The 20190-nt window shown below is 38.9% G+C and overlaps 1 protein-coding gene across 15 annotated transcripts in view; it reads left to right on the forward strand.

Moving 5' to 3' along the window:
- TUT7 (terminal uridylyl transferase 7) overlaps positions 1 to 20190 on the forward strand; it is a 59779-nt gene that overhangs the window by 23879 nt on the left and 15710 nt on the right. For all 15 annotated transcript variants that reach the window (XM_070590178.1, XM_070590190.1, XM_070590186.1 and 12 more), the window contains exons 12-24: positions 2725 to 2905; positions 4272 to 5377; positions 6377 to 6527; positions 7564 to 7650; positions 8237 to 8337; positions 9959 to 10016; positions 14799 to 14902; positions 15540 to 15629; positions 15993 to 16106; positions 16282 to 16359; positions 16977 to 17154; positions 18785 to 18832; positions 18916 to 19007. In XM_070590178.1, coding sequence (XP_070446279.1) covers positions 2725 to 2905; positions 4272 to 5377; positions 6377 to 6527; positions 7564 to 7650; positions 8237 to 8337; positions 9959 to 10016; positions 14799 to 14902; positions 15540 to 15629; positions 15993 to 16106; positions 16282 to 16359; positions 16977 to 17154; positions 18785 to 18832; positions 18916 to 19007 — 2388 coding nt within the window. The remainder of the gene's footprint in view (positions 1 to 2724; positions 2906 to 4271; positions 5378 to 6376; positions 6528 to 7563; positions 7651 to 8236; positions 8338 to 9958; positions 10017 to 14798; positions 14903 to 15539; positions 15630 to 15992; positions 16107 to 16281; positions 16360 to 16976; positions 17155 to 18784; positions 18833 to 18915; positions 19008 to 20190) is intronic.

Below are 20190 nucleotides of genomic sequence, written 5' to 3' on the forward strand. Positions count from 1 at the left end.
AATTCAGTTGTCCATTGTCGAGTTTATGAGCTAATGAGCCCTCTTCTTTCCTCACCTACACCAACTATTTCATGGATGTTTCACTTCCTGGTCTATTCAGTCCTTTGAATAGACAGGTAACGAGAAAAGGTAAAATTCAGAGCATTAAATTCACTGTTTGCAAGGTCCTGTGAAAGATATTAAGAATTCAAAGGTAAATCCCTATCTGTCCTCAGAGAGCTAAGATCTTATATGGTGTTCTAAGCATTAAATATATGAAAAGGTAACTAACCTCAAATTACTGAACTAACAGTGAATAAGTACATGGTTTAAAGTACTTGTCCTCATCCATCCCATTAGGGGTCAGAATTTGCACAGGGAAAGAATTCCCATTTGAATTTCAAACAAAAATCTGAGCAATGTAATTATACTAGTAATAAAAATCATATTCTGTCTCAAATTGGTGAATGGTTCCTGACCCCATCACCTAACCCTTTGGGGTGAAATGACAATAATATCCACAAAATACTGAGACTAGGGTTCTAATCCCAGCTCTACACAAAAAAGTCATGTCACTCCTCCAATCCATGCCAAAATGAGGAATTAGTGGTGAATCCTAGATTCTGCAGTTTCGTTTTCTAGAATCCTTGAGCATTGCGGGGGAGAGGGAGGTGGTGCCACTCTACCCCTGCTGCCACCAAAACAGCATCACTTTTATGTGGTGTTATATTTTGGGTTCTGGTAGTGGATAAGAGCACAGGCTGTGGAGCCAAAATATGTGAATTTATATGCCAGCTCTCCTACTTCCTAGCTGTGTGTCCTTGGGCAAGCGACTCAGTCCTCCTATGTCCCAGTTTCCTCACCTATAAATGGGGATGATATTGCTACCTCTCATAGAGTCATTGATTTATAGAATGCTTAACTCAGTGCCAAGCATGTGGTAAGCACTCAGTAATTGTTAGCTGCTTTTCTTACTTTATTTGAAAATGTTCTCTACTTTGCAAAACCAATAAAAAAAAAACAGCTTAAGTACCATTACTCTAGATATGTTGAAGATCTCTTAAGTTCCATGTTACGGTATTATCAAGTCATTTCAGTGAGATGCTTAAAAGTCCTTGGTAATGCTGAGTAAGGCTATGGATAAAGAGGTGAAATTTAAGAGGCTTTCAATTTCTGGAGGTTTTCTTTTTGTCCTCAACTATACTATTGGAACCTAGACAACTTCCATTTTCAATCACTTCTGCTTTGTAAATCCACTCAATGATTATATTATTTGACAGAACCTTTGTGGTTGAGATTTAATAGTTAATAAAATACCATACCATCTGTTTTGAAGCTTGATGCAAAAAAGTGTGATTGGAAACAAGTTTGTATATCTTAGCAGGAAAAGGTATTGCCGTAAGTCCAATTAAATACTTTATCTCTACACTCTCATGCTACTTGGAGAGATTAATCATGCGGCCACTTCTGAAGTTGAGATCTAGACAGTGTCTAGATTGCGTGGCGTGGTGAGAGCGCACTGTGCTGGGCTCGGGGGATGTTGTTCTCATTGTACCACTCACAAGCAGGGGGACCTTTGACAAGGCACGTCAACCCTTTGGGCTTCAGATCCTTCTCTTGTAACATTTGGGAGTTGAACTAGATTACCTCTTCAGAGCATCTTACAGTTGTGACCTTATGTTTCAATGACAAATGGATTTCTTGTTCTTAAAAGCCTATACCTAAGTGAAAAAATACAGAAAGCAGCCAAGTCTGCCAGATGCGTTCCCTTGTTTCTGATTTAATCCACGTAACTATCCTGTGTTATAGGTGGTATCATCCCTACTCTGCAGATAATGATAGCGACCATTTTTTGAACATGTGTGCCAGGCACTGTGCTAAGCTCTTTACAGATACTCTCTCACTCAGTCCTCCCAACAACCCTATGAGGTGGGTACTGTGATCCCCATTGTTCAGATGAGGAAACCGAGGCTTAGACAGCTAGTGTACCTTGACCAGGATGCTACACAGCTAGGACATGGCAGAACTGGATTTCATGCTTAAAGTGTCAAATTCCAAAGCCAGTTCTCTCAGCCACTGTGCTGTACTGCCAGTTTGAGGACGAAGAAGCTAAGTCACAGGGCAGTTAAGAGCTGTGAAGTGGCAGAATCAGTATTTGAACCAATTATTTTTCTATTCTAAATTCTATGCACTTTCCAATATGTTACATCACTGTATGTTCCAATTTCTCAAGAGTCTGTGAATGTAAAACTAGTCTCAATCTCTGATATCAAGAGTTATTTGACTTTAAAATCAGTTGCCACGGGCAGATGCAGTGAACTTACTAGCTTCTCAAAATGAGAGGAGTGTTTTCCTTTTGCTCTGCCCCTTTAGCTGCTGCCCGCGTCCGTGTGTGTCACTGAAGGCGCCCTCCGGCGGCAGTGACGGAGAGCTCAGTGCTGGGTTGTAGCATTCCACGCACAGTTCTCCCCCGTCCTTAAGACTTCGGAACAAGGAGTGCTGCCTGTCTGTTCCTGTGGTGGTGACTGCATTTTACCATAACTAATCCCAGGAGGCCAGTGAAGGGAAGCTGTGTTCCCACAAGCAAAATAGAACCTAGACTGTGATTTATGTAGATGGAGTGTCAGATTCCTGTCTTTTGCTAAGGCTTTTCAGATTTTTTTAGTTTGATGCTTGAATGATCTCTGATTTTTCAGATTCTGCTGACATCTGCAATAACCTGTATGTTTTCTCTGCTATTAATAGGTATCATTAACATTCGATTTAAAACACCAGCCTTCCGTACCAGTTGGGCAGCTCTGGGTGGAGTTGCTTCGATTCTATGCCTTAGAGTTTAATTTGGCTGATTTAGTGATAAGCATCCGTGTCAAAGAATCAATATCTCGTGAATCGAAGGATTGGCCCAAAAAGCGCATTGCTATTGAAGGTATCTCAAAATGTTTAATTCCGTTTTTTTAAGCTACCAGTCTAACAGCATGCTTTTCATTTCAGTTTCTTTTCAGCTCCTTCATATAAGGTAGGCCTGACCCCAAAAGTGAAATAAATAGTTAGCATCTTGCACGTGTTACAGTGGACCTTTGCAAGGGGCGAAACTGTTCTTCCTGAATGTTTTAAGTGCTGCAGTGAAACATCTTCATTACTTCAATAACTAAAATAATGGCTGGCTGAGTCCTTGCTTTCTTTGTAAATTGCTTAATAACTTAAATGCTTAGGTTTTTTCCCAGTGATGCGTGAATCCCCTTTCTTCCTTACTGTTCTTATTTCTGGATTTTTAGATTCAGTTCTTTTATGGATTGTTGTTGATGTTGTTTAGTTTTACAAAGATGAGAAAATACTTTTTCTCGTGAAAAATAACATTCTTTGTTGAATTCCTCTCCATAGAGAGAAAGGATAATTATTTTCGGAATATTTGCAGTAAAATTTAGAACTTGTTCATAAAAAACACTTTTTCTAGTGAAGGCTCGTTGAACTGAAACCATTGCATAAAAGACACACTGATGTGCCCTGTAGACTTCATTAAATGGACTAGCTCTTCTCAGCTTTGCAAAGTCAGGAGGTTGAAACCCCTCTAGAAATCTTAATTCTCCTCCTTCAAATAACTTAAAGAACCTCCTAAATGGAATTCTCTTATTTTTGCTTGATTTTTTTTCAAGCTTTGTATTGCATAAGAGAGTTTTTTTGCATTTTGCATAAATTCTGTGTGCAGTCATGGGGATCTCACATTTTTAAACCCTCCCCTGCAGTTTCTCTGGCTCAGCTCTTCTGGCCAATTGCCTAACCTGCTGGAGTTCTAGGGGAGGAGAAAAGATTGAGAGAAGTGGTGTCTCCTCCTGGTGCCTCCCTCTCGCCCCTGAATTCAGTCCAGCAGTTCAGTGATGGGGCTTCCCAGGGCAGAAGAGTGGAGGTAAGCTCTACAAACCACAGGGCCTGGCTGAGTGGGAGGCAGAGCACTCAGCAGAGCTTGGCGGGAAGACCTGCCTTCCTGAGGGCACAAGAGCCACACTAATGACATCTTTTTTACCTCCACAGTCACAGAACAAAATAGGGAAGGGGTATTGTTTCTGAACAGAATGGGTTCTCTTCATAGAGCAGATGTTGATAAGAAAACATTCCTTTTTGTTCTTAAACTATATCTTTTTATTCTCCATCCCCAATATTTTAAAAAGCATATAAGATACATGCTAAATTTTACTATTGTTTACTAGTTGTCTGTTTTTATCTATAGCAGGCTCATTTTTAAAACATGAAATAGAAATGTATGAAGTGGTGGATTTTTTTTGTTGTTGTTACAGATCCATACTCTGTTAAAAGAAATGTGGCAAGGACCCTAAATAATCAACCCGTGTTTGAATATATACTTCATTGTTTAAGGACAACATATAAATATTTTGCTCTTCCACATAAAATTACAAAATCCAGCCTTCCAAAGCCTCTGAGTACTGTTATGTGCATTTCCGAACATTCTAAAGAAGTAGCAAAGCGTGATCCAGCTGTGCAAGTAAAAGATGATAGGCTCAAAAACTCAATTTTAGCTCAAGGTTCTGGTGCTGCCAGTTCAACTGCAAACACCTGCAAGGTACAGTCACTTACTCCTAAAGGGACTGCTGCGAGCTTTGAAAGCCCGCCAACACAGGAAATGGGAAATGCACACGTCAGTGTCCATCTGGAAAACTCAGATTGTATCAAGGCAGAGGTCGGTTGTGATGATTATGAAGATATTAAAGTACACCATCAAGAAACAGGAGGTAAAACTGGGAAAGAAAAAATTAAAAGGGAGAGCAAGAAGCATCTTCTGACTGCCACCATTCAAGCTTTAAGCAGTAGCAAACATGGAGAGCTTGTCATGTGTGGCAGCACACAAAATGATGACACAGACAGCACTTTGGATTTAGAAGGCTTCCAAAATCCTACGGCTAAAGAGTGTGATGGATATGCTTCTTTAGATGGCAAGGCTGATGTTGATGAAGAAAGCATGGAAGGTACTGATGATCTCGAAGACACGCTAAGCCACTTTGCCCCTTCAAGACAGGGCAGGACGTCAGGAATCATTCACTCCGATGAAGAGGAGGAGGAGGAAGAAGAGGAGGAGGAGGATGAAGAACCCAGGCTCTCTGTTACCCGAAGGGAAGATGAGGATGATATTGCTAATGAAGATGAGTTAGACAATATCTACACTGGATCAGTGGATGAAGATGCCTTGTCTGAAGAGGATGAGGAATTAGGCAGGTCTGCTAAGTATGAAGACTTGAAACAAAGTGGAAAACATGTAGATGGAGCTCTACTAATGGAACTTAATAAAATCAGTCTTAAAGAAGAAAACGTACATGAGGAAAATTCAGCTGTGCATCAGTCTGATTTCTTCTATGAATTTAGTAAACTCACCTTCACCAAAGGCAAGGTAATCAGTGCCACTCCTAGATGTAGAACTAGGAGACTTGGCATCATTTTAGTGCATGTAATTTCAGTTTTACTAGAACAGGGCTCTCCCCTGTTTTAGTAACGGTTAAGAAGTTGGTCTTTCACTCCAGTACAACCACTTGGTCCACTTCCCTCCTTAGACTGGTGGGGATTTGCATAGAAGAAAGGCAATGCTGTTGACAGTGAAAATAACTGCCTTTTTCTCCTGAGTTTCCCATAAGGTATCCCCATCTCAGATAGTTTGGAGAGGCTGCACATTATATTTTCATTCCTTTCGGAAGTAAAGAGTAAACTAAAAAAAGTAAACTTTTTTAAAAATTATTTGATTGAGGACATACTGGCTAATAACTTGTGTAAATTTCAGGTGTACGTTATTATATATCAGTTTCTGTGTAGACTGCATCATGTTCACCAGCAGTAGTCTAGTTTTCATCCATCACCTTACACATGTGCCCCTTTACCCTTTTCGCCCTCCCCCACCCCCTTCCCCTCTGGTAACCACTCGTTTGTCCTCCTTATCCATGTGTTTATTTGCCACATACGAGTGAAATCATACAATATTTGTCTTTCTCCATCTGACTTATTTCACTCAGCATAATACCCTCAAGGTCCATCCATGTTGCCGCAGGTGGCACAATTTTGTCCTTTTTTATGGCTGAGTAGTATTCCATTCGATATATATACCACATCTCCTTTATCCATTCATCCGTTGATGGACGCTCGGTTGCTTCCACATCTTGGCTGTTGTGAATAATGCTGCGATGAACATGGGGTGCATATATCTTTTTGAATTATTCATTTCCTGTTCTTTGGATAAATACCCTGTAGTGGAATAGCTGGGTCATATGGTATTTCTGTTTAATTTTTTGAGAAATCTCCATAATTGGACTGTGTACTTTTAAAAAGAGATTCAAGACCCCTTTATTTGGCAAATAAAATTTTATCTTAAGTCTTGTTCTGCTTTGCCATCTTCCTGCAGTCTCCTATGGTAGTATGCAGTTTATGCAAACGAGAGGGTCATCTAAAGAAGGACTGTCCCGAAGACTTCAAAAGAATCCAGCTGGAACCTTTGCCACCATTAACACCCAAATTTTCAAATATCTTAGATCAAGTTTGCATCCAGTGTTATAGTAAGTTATTAACATTACTTTTGATTTGTCAGAATATTAAATTGACATTTTCTCAAGAGTGATCTGAATCACTAGCCTGTTAGCTCCATTACAGGGACAAAGTCTCTTCCATTCTCCATTTTCTCCACTGTATTCTATGTGTCCTGTTCCATTTGAGACACACAATAAATAATTGTTCAAGAAAGACAAGAAGGGAGGATCTTTTAAGTCTTAAGATTAGAATACTAGCATTTTCCAGCTGGTGTTCTTTGAAATGTTTTTCCAGGTATAGTTAATAGTATTTCATGACAAGAAGTATTCCACAGGTCAAGTAGGGAATAACTACATACTGCCCCTCCCTTAAAGAGTCACAGAGCACATTAGCATAATAAAGCTTCTGAGAAATGTTATGGTTAAAAACCTATTTTACTCTTAAATCCAACATTTCCAAAATTGGAGCATAGAATACTTTTTAAATAATGCTAATTTATAGCCTATGTAACAGCCCTTTAAGGAGCACCGGTTTGGGGAAGCATTGGAATAGAGAAGTTTAAAGTTCTACAAAGAAAAAACATTTAAAGGAGCGGCATGCAGCTGTTTAGTGGAAGAACCTAAGGCGCCTAGCCACATCTTAAGATGTCTGTCTGTGCCAGAAGACACTGGTTCTTAACCAGTGACTTTTTTTTAAACCATTTTGGAGATTATAGAAAAGAAACTACAGGTTCTCCTTAGAAAAAATATATATGTACATGCTCACAGACTTTTGTGTTCAAACCCCAGGGTAGTTCCCTGAGGCCATTGTCTAGAGGCCTGAGTCTCTGTGGAACCCATCTACAGAACCCCTGCTCAGGCTCGTTTCCGTTGCAGAAGCAGTTCTTGGTGATAGACGTTTTTAAAAAGACATTCTCTTTATTTTACATTACTAGTGCTGTCTACTGAGAGGACACACAATTTAGGGTGGTTTTTTTTAAGCTTGTTAGGTTTTATTTTATAAAAAATACAGTTTTTTCAGAGAATGTGAACAATGTTTCTGAATGTTTCTATTTATTTTAAACAGAGGATTTTTCTCCAACTATTTTAGAAGATCAGGCTCGTGAACATATTCGGCAAAACCTAGAAAGTTTCATAAGACAGGAGTTTCCAGGTAAATCATTTTTTACGTTTAAGAAAGGAAAGGCATCGTGACCTCCCTTCCGAATGAGTCCATGTGTTCCAAGCACACTAATTTTGAAAATCAAATAATCTTGCATGATGGTGGGAACAAGGCTTAGCTGTTCCGTGAGATACCTGACACAGTCTTTGGTCTGCCCACTGCTAGTATGCCAACAGGAGACACCTGAGTCTGGGATTTCTCTTAGCAGACACCACAAGTGAATATCATTTATTATTATGTTTAGAGTCAAAGTTCACACCTCTAAAAAGTAAATTCATTTAGAAAGTAGTAAGTTTATTAAATATGTTGAGGTGATCCATATTTCCTTGAAATGTCCTTTCATTTAAGAATAAAATACTGCTTTGTAATCTTTCATGCCACATACAGCTTGTATTTAAAGTAAATTTTGAGAGGAAATAATTTATGATTAATGACTGTTAATAAGAGAACATAATTATAATAAGATTAATAGAGGTAGTTAACAACTGGGTATTTTTGATTCATGAGAGGGCCGTTTTGATCAGAAAATTAAATGTACTCAGGTAATTAGTTATTACTTTTCATATATCCCTAACAGGAACTAAATTGAGCTTGTTTGGCTCCTCCAAAAATGGATTTGGGTTCAAACAGAGTGACCTTGACGTCTGTATGACAATTAATGGACTTGAAACTGCTGAGGTACAGTGACCACATAAAACTTGCATTTGCTGTGGCAGTGTGATTTGACAATCTTGACTGACAGTACAGCTTGGTATTTTCCAAATTCATCAGGGCATATCATATGGAGTATGCCGTTTGGCAGAATCTCTCTAGCCAAATACGTTAAGAAGTTTAGTGGTGAATGTGAGGAGTTAGAAAGGCTTGTACTTTCAACCTGTAGTACAGAGAATATTTAAATCAACATCTGGGGATCCTAGAAAGCCAAACCCAGCCACTCCAGTGTCTCACTGGCATGGCCATGAGGCGAACTTAGATATATACACCCACATAAAGTCTTCCGAAAAGGTTTTTGGCAGGCAGGCAATGGTACAATTTAACTTTACAGTCCACAGACCTGGATTCGAGACAAACTTGGTTTCGTCAGTCCCTAAACATGTGGTCTTTGGTTGATAGTTTATAAATGGAAATGATCGCTTCCGATGCTCTTGCCTCAGGAGATTGTTGTGCATATCAGCTTGGATCACGTATGTCAGGAGTCAGCAAACTATGGCGCACGGGCTAAATTCAGCCCACTGGCTGTTTTGTCAATACAGTTTTAGTGGAATACAGCCACACCCCTTCGTTTCCTTTTTGTCTTAGAGCTGCTTTCGCTCTGTAACTGCAGAGTTGAGTAGTTGCAGCAGGCCTTAGGGCCCCTAGAGCAGAAAAGGTTTGCCAGCCCTAATGGACATGAAGGTGTTTATGAAAATATAAAATACTGAGAAGAGGTATAAAGTCTGAGAAGTACTGAATCCCTACTCTTTCTCTTATTTTCAACAAGAGTCCAAATGCTGTCTATCCAAGTGGGTGAGGCTGCTGCTGCTCAAGGTGTTATGCCTTTTCTTAGTTTCAAGTCTTTGTCGTTTGAGGATGTATCTGATTTGAGAAAACAGCCAAGAGTTATCTAGCCTGACTTTGGTGAATAAGGTGGATAAGCAAAATTGAGTCTGATGTATGGAATGACTTTATTGTACATCATCAAGATTGAATTTTTACATGATTTATAAACTAGTATTGAGGGCATTTCTAAAATAAAATTTTAAGTATATTCTGGGATGTATATAACCGTCAAAAGGGCTTATGTTCAAAAGGGTCAGCCCAAGTGTTTTTAGTATGATCTATTTGAAGTATTGTTCAGATTTGCTCTATGGCTTTGATTTTGTGCTTCATACTTTTGGCTTGTACTATAGAGAAATAATCTGAGCCAATCACACTCCACAGCAGTTCGTCAGCTCTTAAGCTGTAAGGAAAGTCTACCCAGAATGAATGCGACAGGGCACAGGTGCTCCCTCTGACTTACTCTGGCACATAGGGTACTTCTGAGTGACAGAATTATATAGAGGGGAAAAAATAGAGGTTCTCAATGGTGCAGAGGCTTTTCTGGGGGCTCTGATTTCAGCCTTTGTTGCACTACCAAAAGCAATTAGTAAGTCAGGTGAATGGGGCTTTTGTATCCTTAGGATATTAACTATGAACACTGACCAATGGTCACCTGGAAGGGAAAATGTGTATAGAACGAGTGGAAATTAGTTTCATTATTCCTGAAGGTAAAGGAAGCTGTTTATAGCCGGGTTAGTAGTTTGTGCCATTTTTGTTGCAGGGATTGGACTGTGTACGAACTATTGAAGAATTGGCAAGAGTCCTCAAAAAACATTCAGGTACCCCCATAAGCTTTTTCTAAAAGCATTTTTGTCTTTTTTGTTACTATTTTACATACTTAGAATTCACTAATGCTAGTGAAACAGTATTTATAGCATACTTGTATTGGTGTTTTTGAAAAATCTTGTGTGACTATGAAAGACTGAGAAATTGGTTATAATTTGTGTGCCTGTTGTTGCCTATCTCAGTCTTACTTCAAGATCGAAGCATATGCCGAACAGGCAAAAAATTTTGGAAATCATTTTGCCTTATTGCCATTGTATAAGTCAGAGTGTAGGGGTTACTAACAGTGGTGTGAAACGCAGTGGAAGCACTGTGGACTGGGGTTATGCATTGGATTTGCGTTGTGCTGCTCAGCAACAGTGCAGGACCCGGAACAAGTCATTTAAGTTCACTTGATCTCTTTTCTCTCATCTGTAAATCGAGGAAACTGGGCTAGGTAATTTCTAAATTTATGGTTGTAAAATGTATGGATTCTGTAAATTGTTCACAGAGCTGAAATGCCGTTAACAACTTCTTTGCTGTCAGGGGCAGCTATGGATGCTCTTAACAGTGAGAATCTTTTAAAAAGTGGTTCAGCAGATTTCTTTGCTGAGAGCTGGGAATGAAGGTGAACACAATATGGTCCATGTCCTCATGGAACTTAAAATTCATGGATCTATCCATGGAAAGCTTTCTTATGTCTCAGTCGAGAGTAGACTAAAATTCACAGCATGGACATGCACACACACAGACACACACAAACATATACCTGGAGTGCCCCGTTTTTTTGTATTTTTTATTTAAGTGTTTAAATATAGAGGATACCATTTTATTTAAATAACAAGGAAAAATATTTAATTTTGGCTTATTCCCACTGAAAGTTAACCTAGAGCATCAGGTTTGTTGTTTTTCTTTTAATGTGAACTGATACAGTTTTTTTTTTTTTTTTGGTCATTGAAATAGGCATTGCCCTCACTTGGATATTTGACCCCTAAAGATCGTGTGCTTTTTAATTTTTTTTGAAGATTATGCAAAGAAACTAAATTGCTAAGTTGCCACAACTATTAATTATTTAATACTGAGCTTGATTTTGACTTTTTATTTTGAAATAATTTCACTTAAAGAAAAGCAGCAAAAACTGTATGAAGAACTCTGTATGTCCTTCATTCAGAGCCAGCACTGTTAACATTTTACCCCATTTGATGTATCATTCTCTGTTGCTCACCGCAATGTTTTTCTATACTGTTAGAGATTAAACTGCAGGCATCACATCCCTTTCCCTGAAATACCGGAGTGTCTGTTTCTTAAAAATGAACCATGTTAAATTAAAGTAGGTAATTTTTAGATTAGAAATGACTTATACACACAGATAATAACAGTGGAATGCACATCGCATGGAACAAGAATTTAATAATAGCAAGAGGGCTATAATTAAAATTTAACATCTTTAAAAGCAGTCTCCCCAGGCATTTAATTGGGTGCCTCCCATGGGCTCAGCACCGTATTGGGCACTTAGGGATGGTGGGAAAATGAGTAAGTCTCCACAAGTCTTTCCTTGGACAGCTGTCAGATCTTATAAAAGGTAAGAGAATCTCACACACCGTGTAACACTATAAGGTAGTATTTGTTTATCCAAATGAGTCTGAGACTATAATGAGTAGTCAGTAACTTCTGAGGAGAGAGAGTCTGGGAAAGAGTTGCATCAAGGTGGTTGGTGGAAGAGATGGGTTTGTTCTGATCTCAGTGATAATGAATATGATTTGAAAAGGATTGGAAGAGAAGTCATTCGTAAGAGTGCATGGACATGAACGTGAGAATCACTGTAGTATATTTTGGAGGACAGTGAGAAGATTGGTAAGTTTAGAGAAGAGTTTCAAGTGGGAACTATTAGAAAATAGGTGAAGTCTGTAGATATTTGGAAGCCACTGAGGTTTCTTCAGGAGGGGAGGAACTCAATAAAAGCAAAACTTAAGCTTTTTAGGCAGCTTGTATAGTCTTTTGGAGAAAGTGTAATCCAAATGACGGGGCAGAATGACCTTAACCAGCTGCTAGTGGCCCTAAAAGGAAAAGGAAAATTTCCTAGATTTGGTACCTATAAGTAGGAAATAAGGGTTCAGGCTCATGTCACTTGAGAAATGGGGATGCTTGCAGAGAACACCAGTGTGGGAGTGTTTAATTTGCTAGGAAGGTATAATCTCCAAGAGTTAACAGTCCAGCAAGCAGTTAGAAATATGGAGTTGTCTGTCAGGATTGCAGAACAGTTTTGCATTGAAAGCTTTGAAGAGAGGGAAAGGAGACACCAAGAATAAAGCAGAATTCTGAGGAATCCTTTGAGAGAAGTTGAAGACTAAGCCTTAATTTCTGTGGGTAGAAATTAAGAAAAGACACCGAAAAAGGAGCCATTAGAATGATAAACAAGAACCAGGATGATGGTGCTGTGAGTAAAGCCCAGAGGACAGGCTTGTAAGTCTCATGGTGGTTAACTGTCGAATCCTAGAATGGGAAGGAGGTTGAGAGAAACTCTCTTATTTAGAGGCAGTATGGCAAAGTCGCCGGTGGGGTTTCTGGAGTCAGACTCTGGTTTTCGATCTTGGCTCCCCACTTGTTGGCTGTGTGATCCCAGAAAGTCACTCAACCTCATTATAAACACTCAGTTCCTCATCTATAAAGTGGGAATAACAGTAATAGCACTTAAGATTATGAAAAGTAATGCATTAAAGTACAGGGGCTAGCGTATGCTAAGTATTCAGTAAAAATGAGCTTCCTTGCCCCTCCTCCCCAGCAGGATAAGTTAGACATCTTCTCTCCCACACAGACATTTTTTGCTGAACTTTCTTCTGTCATCTACATACCTTTTTCCTGAGTTCTGGATCACTGTGTATCTGCCCTCTAGGTATCGCCACTTGACTCTCCGAAGAACTTATCTTTCTCTCTACTGCCTCCCTTCTGCTACAGCCACCATTACCTACTCTTCCTTCTGAATCCTCTTTCTGGGTTGTTGACATTGCCGTCTTTGGAATCACCAAAATGGATGAAGTGCTAATTAGCCTCTCCCAGATCAGCCTCAGTAGAAGTTTAGAGTCAGTCGTACCTAGATTGGAATCCCAGCGCCAGTTTACCAGCTGCACATTCCTAAGCAAGCTCATTTCTCTGGGTCTCTGTTTCTTCATCTGTTAGGTGAGGGTGACTAGTCTTGGGAGGGAATGTTTGTAAAGGATTCTAGGTACTCAGGGAGTGGTAGCTCTTACTGTTAGAGCCCTCCTTCTCCCTTATCACCCCTGCCTCCACTTCCCCACCTCATCCAGTTATAGATGCTCTCAAACGTGTCTTGCTGCTTCTCTGCGTTCCCATAACACCATGAGAGTTCAGTCCCAGATCATTTTTCATAATGGTCACCCCGCCTCTATTCCGGGTGCCTCAATCTGTCCATTTTTAGGGGCATTGTCTAAATAGATGTGTTACTGGAGTGTTGGATTCTTATTGTCCCCCAGGATGGAAAGACAAGAAAGACAACAAACAGGAGTAGAAAAATAAAAGTTTATTGACTTTTGCACAGGGGAGGCACAAGGGAACCGGTGCGAAAGGAAAGGGGCAGGTGACCAGCTCGTTAGGGAGTGGGACTGTGGGGCTTCCATTAGGCAAAGGCTGGGGAGGAGGGCCTTGTCAGGGCATGTAAAGGTGGAGTTTTCCTTACGCCTGCACTGTTGTTTAATATGCCATCTCATGTGACGCATGTATCAATAGCATGCTAGCTCTCCACACCTGGCTGTGATTTTTACTATGCTAATGGGGCTAGGGACACCTTCAGTGGACTCCTGGGTGCTGGGCGCATACGTAAGCCCACGAACGTCCTGAGGCTATGGAATGTGGATCTTGGCAGCCTCTGTCTGATTCTCCTAGTCTGCAGATTGGTTAGGGCCAGTCTTGTTAGGGCCTTATTTTGTTAGACCCAGGGCCTTGTGATGGCCTTGTCTCATTAGGCTGGTTCCTGTCTCATAGGTGGTCAGTGATTCCTTCCATCTTAGACCAGTTCATTGGCTTCTCTTTGCCTCTAAGGAGATAATTCGTAGCAGAATATGTATGTTCTGTTTTTGGGCTCTTCCCAGTTTCTACGCTACCTTCTATTTCTCATTATTCCTTTTCCTCAGGTCCGCTCTGTAGCCTTCACAATTCCATGGAAGTTCTTTGAGCATGCTGTTCTGTTTCAGGCATCTACCCTTTCCGTGTGCAGTTTTCCTTGCCTAGTAAATCCCCTCAGCCTCCTCTCTTTTTGCCTCTTGTTCTCCTTTTTTAAAACCCAGCTCAGGCAGTTTCCTCCTCTCCTATTAAAGCTGATTCCTTTCTTTTATTGTCATAACTTCTAGCTCCATGATGAGTAACTTTTGTCATGAGGATTCACATGATTGCACCATAGGCTTTTCTCCGTATTAAATACAGTCATATGGAGAGAATAGGTAGGGCCCGCATAATCCAGGCTCTGTAGTAGTTTCCTTTGTTTGGGTGTTTATCAGACTGACAGCCCTACACCCACGAGATCCAGTGACTTCCTGGAGGGCAGTGGCTGCCTTGTTGATTCTTGTACTTCAGAAACCAGTGTGTTTAACAAATGTAAACACCTGGTTTCTGTCACAAGAGTCTTCCCAGATATTTGTTAATTGATAGAGGATTGTTTGACTAGTCCTAGTGACTACAGGGAAACAGCCAAAGTTAGGTTTACATCATTTTATATTGGAACGTTAACATAAGAGCATCTTAGATCCCCAGCTGCTGTATTTAATGATACTTATTTCCCAACCTAGGTCTGAGAAACATCTTGCCTATTACCACAGCAAAGGTGCCAATTGTAAAGTTCTTCCATTTGAGAAGTGGGCTGGAAGTGGACATCAGTTTGTATAACACATTGGTAAGATTTTCTCTAGGCTTTTTCTTTAGGGAGATTAAGGGGAATGAATGTCTCAATTTACAAAATCTCAAGTAAAATAAAGCCATTCATTTCATCTTATTCATTCTTTCAGTTATTTGTGAGTGCTTGCTAGGTGCTGGGCAGTGTTTTGAGGCTGGGGTGTAACAGAGAAGTAAGTTAATATTAGCGTTCATTTAAAATGAGGTCAGAGTGGCAGGTGCTTTTTGTTTGGAATGAACTTTGTTTTAATTTGGGATGGAGAGAGTTTGGTCTCACTCTCGGTGTGCCTCAGAGCTTTATGGGACCTCTCTGGCCCCTAAGGGCGTTTAATTTAAATAATGTCAGAGCTGGGTGGGGGAATCTTACATCTACTTAAAGGGAACTGATTATTTTAATAGCTCTTATTTTCTAGGAATGTTCAGACCAAGGACATAGTCACATAGTGGGAGTCATGAGCTCAGTCACTTAGAGTTATTAGCTAGTAAGTTAATGAAGCTTATCTTGGAGAATGAACTATTAGTTTCAGTCTAAATGTCTTCATCCTAAAATGGATTACAGTGTGAACCTTTTCAGAATATTCCAGCTTAAAACTTTTCTTTTAATTGATAGCCTAATGGTGTAATTTCCCTTTTAACAGGCCCTTCATAACACAAGGCTCTTATCTGCTTATTCAGCCATTGATCCCAGAGTGAAATATTTGTGCTATACCATGAAAGTATTTACAAAGGTGAGTCCAAAGCTTCCTGTTTATCAGGAAATTTCATTGTGTCTGCAAACTTTGTTGAAAACATGAGTCTGTTTTCTCTAAAGAACTATAGCCATGTCAAGTGCTTGCTTAGCTTTCTGGGAAACCCTCCCCAGCAAGCTAAAATGCTTGTAACTGATAGTTCCTCTGCTTTGTTGGGGTTTTTTTGTTTTGTTTTGTTTTTGATTTTCTGTTGGTTGCTTTTGTTGGCATATTTAGCATTTGAAAGTGTCATTTTTATATTGGGGCCCAAAGAAGCAGCTTCCTTTTAGTGATAGTAGAACAGCTGCAAACTTAACAGAAAACCCATCTGCTCTTTCCTTTGTCCCCGTGCCTGCCCTCCAGATGTGCGACATTGGTGACGCGTCAAGAGGCAGCTTGTCGTCCTATGCATACACGCTTATGGTGCTCTATTTCCTCCAGCAGAGGAACCCGCCAGTCATTCCTGTCCTTCAGGAGGTATTCGTAAAGGAAATTGTACTTCTCATCTGTAAAGCCGGGTGATCTTTGAACCCTCTTCCGTTTCTAAAATTCTGTAGTTCTGTAGTTAAAGTTTTTTAACTGTTTTCCACGAGTTTTTCTATCAATTGTATTGAGTTGTTATCCATACTAATAGTTTAAAAATTAATTTCAGATATACAGAGGTGAAAAGAAACCTGAAATATTTGTTGATGGCTGGAATATTTATTTTTTTGATCAAATAGATGAACTGGTACGTATTTTAAGAGTAAAGATGTTTTTTTACATCCTTGACTAAAAGTTCACTCTGCTATGCTGTAGTGTAGATGGTCAACAACTGTGTTATCACTTATTACATTTATTTATATTATGAGAGTAAAAAACTAGCATATACAGATGTTTTCTTTGAAGTTGAAAACATTTTTATTAAGCCAGGTGAGTTTCTAGGGACTATATCCAAGATTATTTTAATGCCTAAAATTCCAAATGGTTAGATAACTTTATTCCAAATGAACGAATATTTCCTCTGTGGTTTTCTACAGAGAGTTTGGAAAGACTTTAAGTTACAAACACCTAATAATTCAGACATCGCCAAGGCTCTTAAATTTATTTCCAGATTCTTCCACAAACATGCGTTCTGAACTCTGACATTTAAAACCCTAAGCCCTCCCTATCTCTGAGTCATAAGGTAGAGATTAATAAACTCATGTAAATGGTATTTTAAAATGTGAAAGAAAAGTTATGTAATTATATTTTTATGTATTTAAACTTAATTAAAATAAGTGCAAATTTACTCCCTGAGATGCAAATGGCTGTTGATATTAACACTTTAACAGAGAGCATGATATCTTTGTTCCCTTCTATTTCTAGCCCTCCTATTGGCCAGAATATGGAAAAAATACAGAATCTGTTGGGCAGCTATGGTTGGGTCTTCTTCGTTTCTACACAGAGGAATTTGATTTTAAAGAACATGTTATTAGCATCAGGAGAAAAAGTCTGCTTACAACTTTTAAGAAACAGTGGACTTCAAAATACATTGTTATTGAAGGTACATATATACTCATATCACCTAAATATGTGTTAATATAGGTTATGCTTTTGTCATTACTTCTGCCTACTGGTGGTATTAAAATACTGTGAACGTTCATAAAATTAAATTCAGATCACAATGGGCTAGAGATAGGCTTTTAACTTTTTAGGATCTCACATGTCAAAAACATAAAACTTTGTCTTAAACCTTTCCATTATCACAATAAATTCGTATGGTCTGCCAATTATTAATATTTTGTTTTTAATTTTTGAAACCTCATTATCTTTTGCTTTTAATTTTTACGTTGCTTTCAGATGAGCCATAGGCTTAATCAGAAAGAGGACTTTTAAGCAGCTCTTCTAGAATTGAGAAATTGCAGTGATGGTGGTAGTAGTAGTGTTTGTAACTGTACAATAGCTAATGTTGTAGTATACTACACCTAGCAAACAACCAGAAATACTTGCAAACACACACACATAACGATCGCTAGAAGAAAGCATGACCAAACTTACTAGGAGGGTAACCTTCTCATAGCAATGATTAGTGTAGGGTTAAACTGAGGCAAGGGTCCTGTGCTCCAGGAAACTGTTAGTGAGTCTAACTCCCAAATGGCGTATCTCAGTTATTGTGCGCTAGAAGCTTAACAGACAACTGGAAGAGTGCCTCTTATTAAAACTTCTTCACTCGTTTCGTATATGCTCTATGAACGCAAGCCTCCATTTTCCTAATGAGATGTTCTCCAAAAAAGGTTTTGGGTTTTTTTTCCTTTGCTTTCTTGAATATGCTATTAGGCATTTTTTGGAAATAAGTAAATATCTACACATAATGTTTAAATTATGAATTATTATTTGCACATATTTAAGTATTATATACAAAATAGTATTTTGATTTAGAAATAGTCCTTTACCTCCATTTATTTCATGAACCAATTTATTCAGGTATCACATACATCTTTGACATCAGCATTTTTTTCATCGTTCCTACCACTTTCTGGGTCCTCTAACATGTAATAATCCAGAACACATCATATATATATATACACCCCTATCCAAGACGCTTGAGATGTAGCCATTTGAGATCATATAGGAGTCTTTATCTGAAGCTTTTATTGGAAATTAAGACCCAGGTAGCTATGGGCATGCCAGTGGGACAGGTGTGTGTGTTTTAATTTATCTTATAAGTGTGTTTTATGATCTCTGTGATGAATTATTTTCTAAAGGGATATTAAAAGCTTGTTGGTTAGCAGAAAGATTCAGTGCTAAAATGTTTTAAGTATATTTGTGACCTCTGTGTGCCTCCACAGCCAGCATCATTAGATAATATCAGGCTAATAAGTCTTCTCCAAACAGCATTTGGTTGTTCATGATGAAGCAATTCCTCGTAATATGAAGGATCTGTAAGGACTCAAAGATAAGGCAACACTCTCTTTTCTGATGGACACTTTTGGGGAAAAACTTGGCATATATTTAGGAGTATATACTACTTAGCTGTATTACAGATTTGAATTTCGTTAAAAAGGCAGTCATTTAATACTTTTATTAAAGATAAAGTATGTAACACTTTCTTTGCATTATATAGGCCTCACTTAATGTATGCATAGTGGCATTTCCTATTTGATTATCTTTTTTGTTCTCATTAATTTTCTTAGATCCTTTTGATTTGAATCATAATCTTGGAGCTGGATTATCAAGGAAAAGTAAGTTTCTTTGTTTGTAAATATTAATGTGATCTCTTTTCCTTTTAATCCATCTAATTGAGCACTTACTCTTTTCTTCTTAGTGACAAATTTTATAATGAAAGCATTTATTAATGGTAGAAGAGTATTCGGTATTCCAGTCAAAGGATTTCCAAAGGACTACCCCTCAAAAATGGTAAGTGTTTGTTGTAAATACCAAAAACCAATTCTAAAAGTTTTTATTAAGCACCTAATTTGTACACTTACTTCAGTAATAACTTAAATACTCCGAAAGTCTGGTGCGTCTAGCTGAGATAATTACAGTACAAAGTGATTTCTAAAAACCTTTTTTTAAACATCTCTGTTTTGGGGCTATTTATCAGGAGAACAGGGAGAAATAGCCAGAAATGGAGTTTGGGTGGGAAAATTAATAATTTTGTTGCTGCTTTTCCTTGGTAACACATATAGGTAGCATTTCTGTTCCACCAGCATCAACTCCATGCCAGCCTCTGCCAAGCGCAGTTTGTGCATATCTAAGGACATCCTCCATGCTCCTTATATGAAGTCCAGATTTTTCAGTCTGCTTGCAAAGAATAATAAATCCCTTAATGGGACTAGGAGAGAGACAGTACCGCCTGTGCTGGAGAACTGTCCGTTCTCATAAAACCCAATATTCAGGTTTTTATGGAACAACACTCTTGAGAAACAAAACAAATTGCATTTTAAAAGTTCATTTCAGTGAGAGAAAAGGGGCTTAGGAACTAGAGGGTTTTATGTTTTTCTCCTGTATTAGTTTTCTTAATAAACACTTTCTGAATGAACCTTAAGCATATGGGTGTAAAGGCACAGTCAGCATTTGACTACCTCTGTCCATCTGGTTTTTGCTAGATATTGCTGTGGCAATCTTCTGCACCAGTGCTTCTGAAACTTGTTCAAGCAGATCCCCTGGGGATCTTGTTAAAGTGCAGTTTCCGATTCAGGAGGTCTGGGGTGGAGCCCAAGACTCTACATTTCCTGTGAGCTCCCCGGGTGATGCCACCGATGCTGCTGGTTCCCACCTTAATTTCCATGGCAAAGAGGCTGGAGTCCAGACCATTGTCTTTCCTTTCTCCTGATATGTTTCCACTCAGAAGCCACAACAAAGCAAAGCAACAACACATAGCTTCTTTCTCTTTCTCTGTAATGTGTGATGCAAATCACCTTCCTCAATTCGTTACATTTTAGCCTTAGCCTTTTCATTTTATGAGAAAACATAAAATGCTCCTCTCAAGTCCGGGGAAAGCTGACTCACAGGGATGTGTAATGCTCTTACTTAGAAGTGTACTTTAAAAAAAAGCTACCTTTACAGTATAAAGTTAAACAGTGTTCTGCATGATGAA

This window comes from Equus przewalskii, chromosome 22 (assembly GCF_037783145.1).
Source record: "Equus przewalskii isolate Varuska chromosome 22, EquPr2, whole genome shotgun sequence".
In the NCBI taxonomy this organism is placed as follows: domain Eukaryota; kingdom Metazoa; phylum Chordata; class Mammalia; order Perissodactyla; family Equidae; genus Equus; species Equus przewalskii.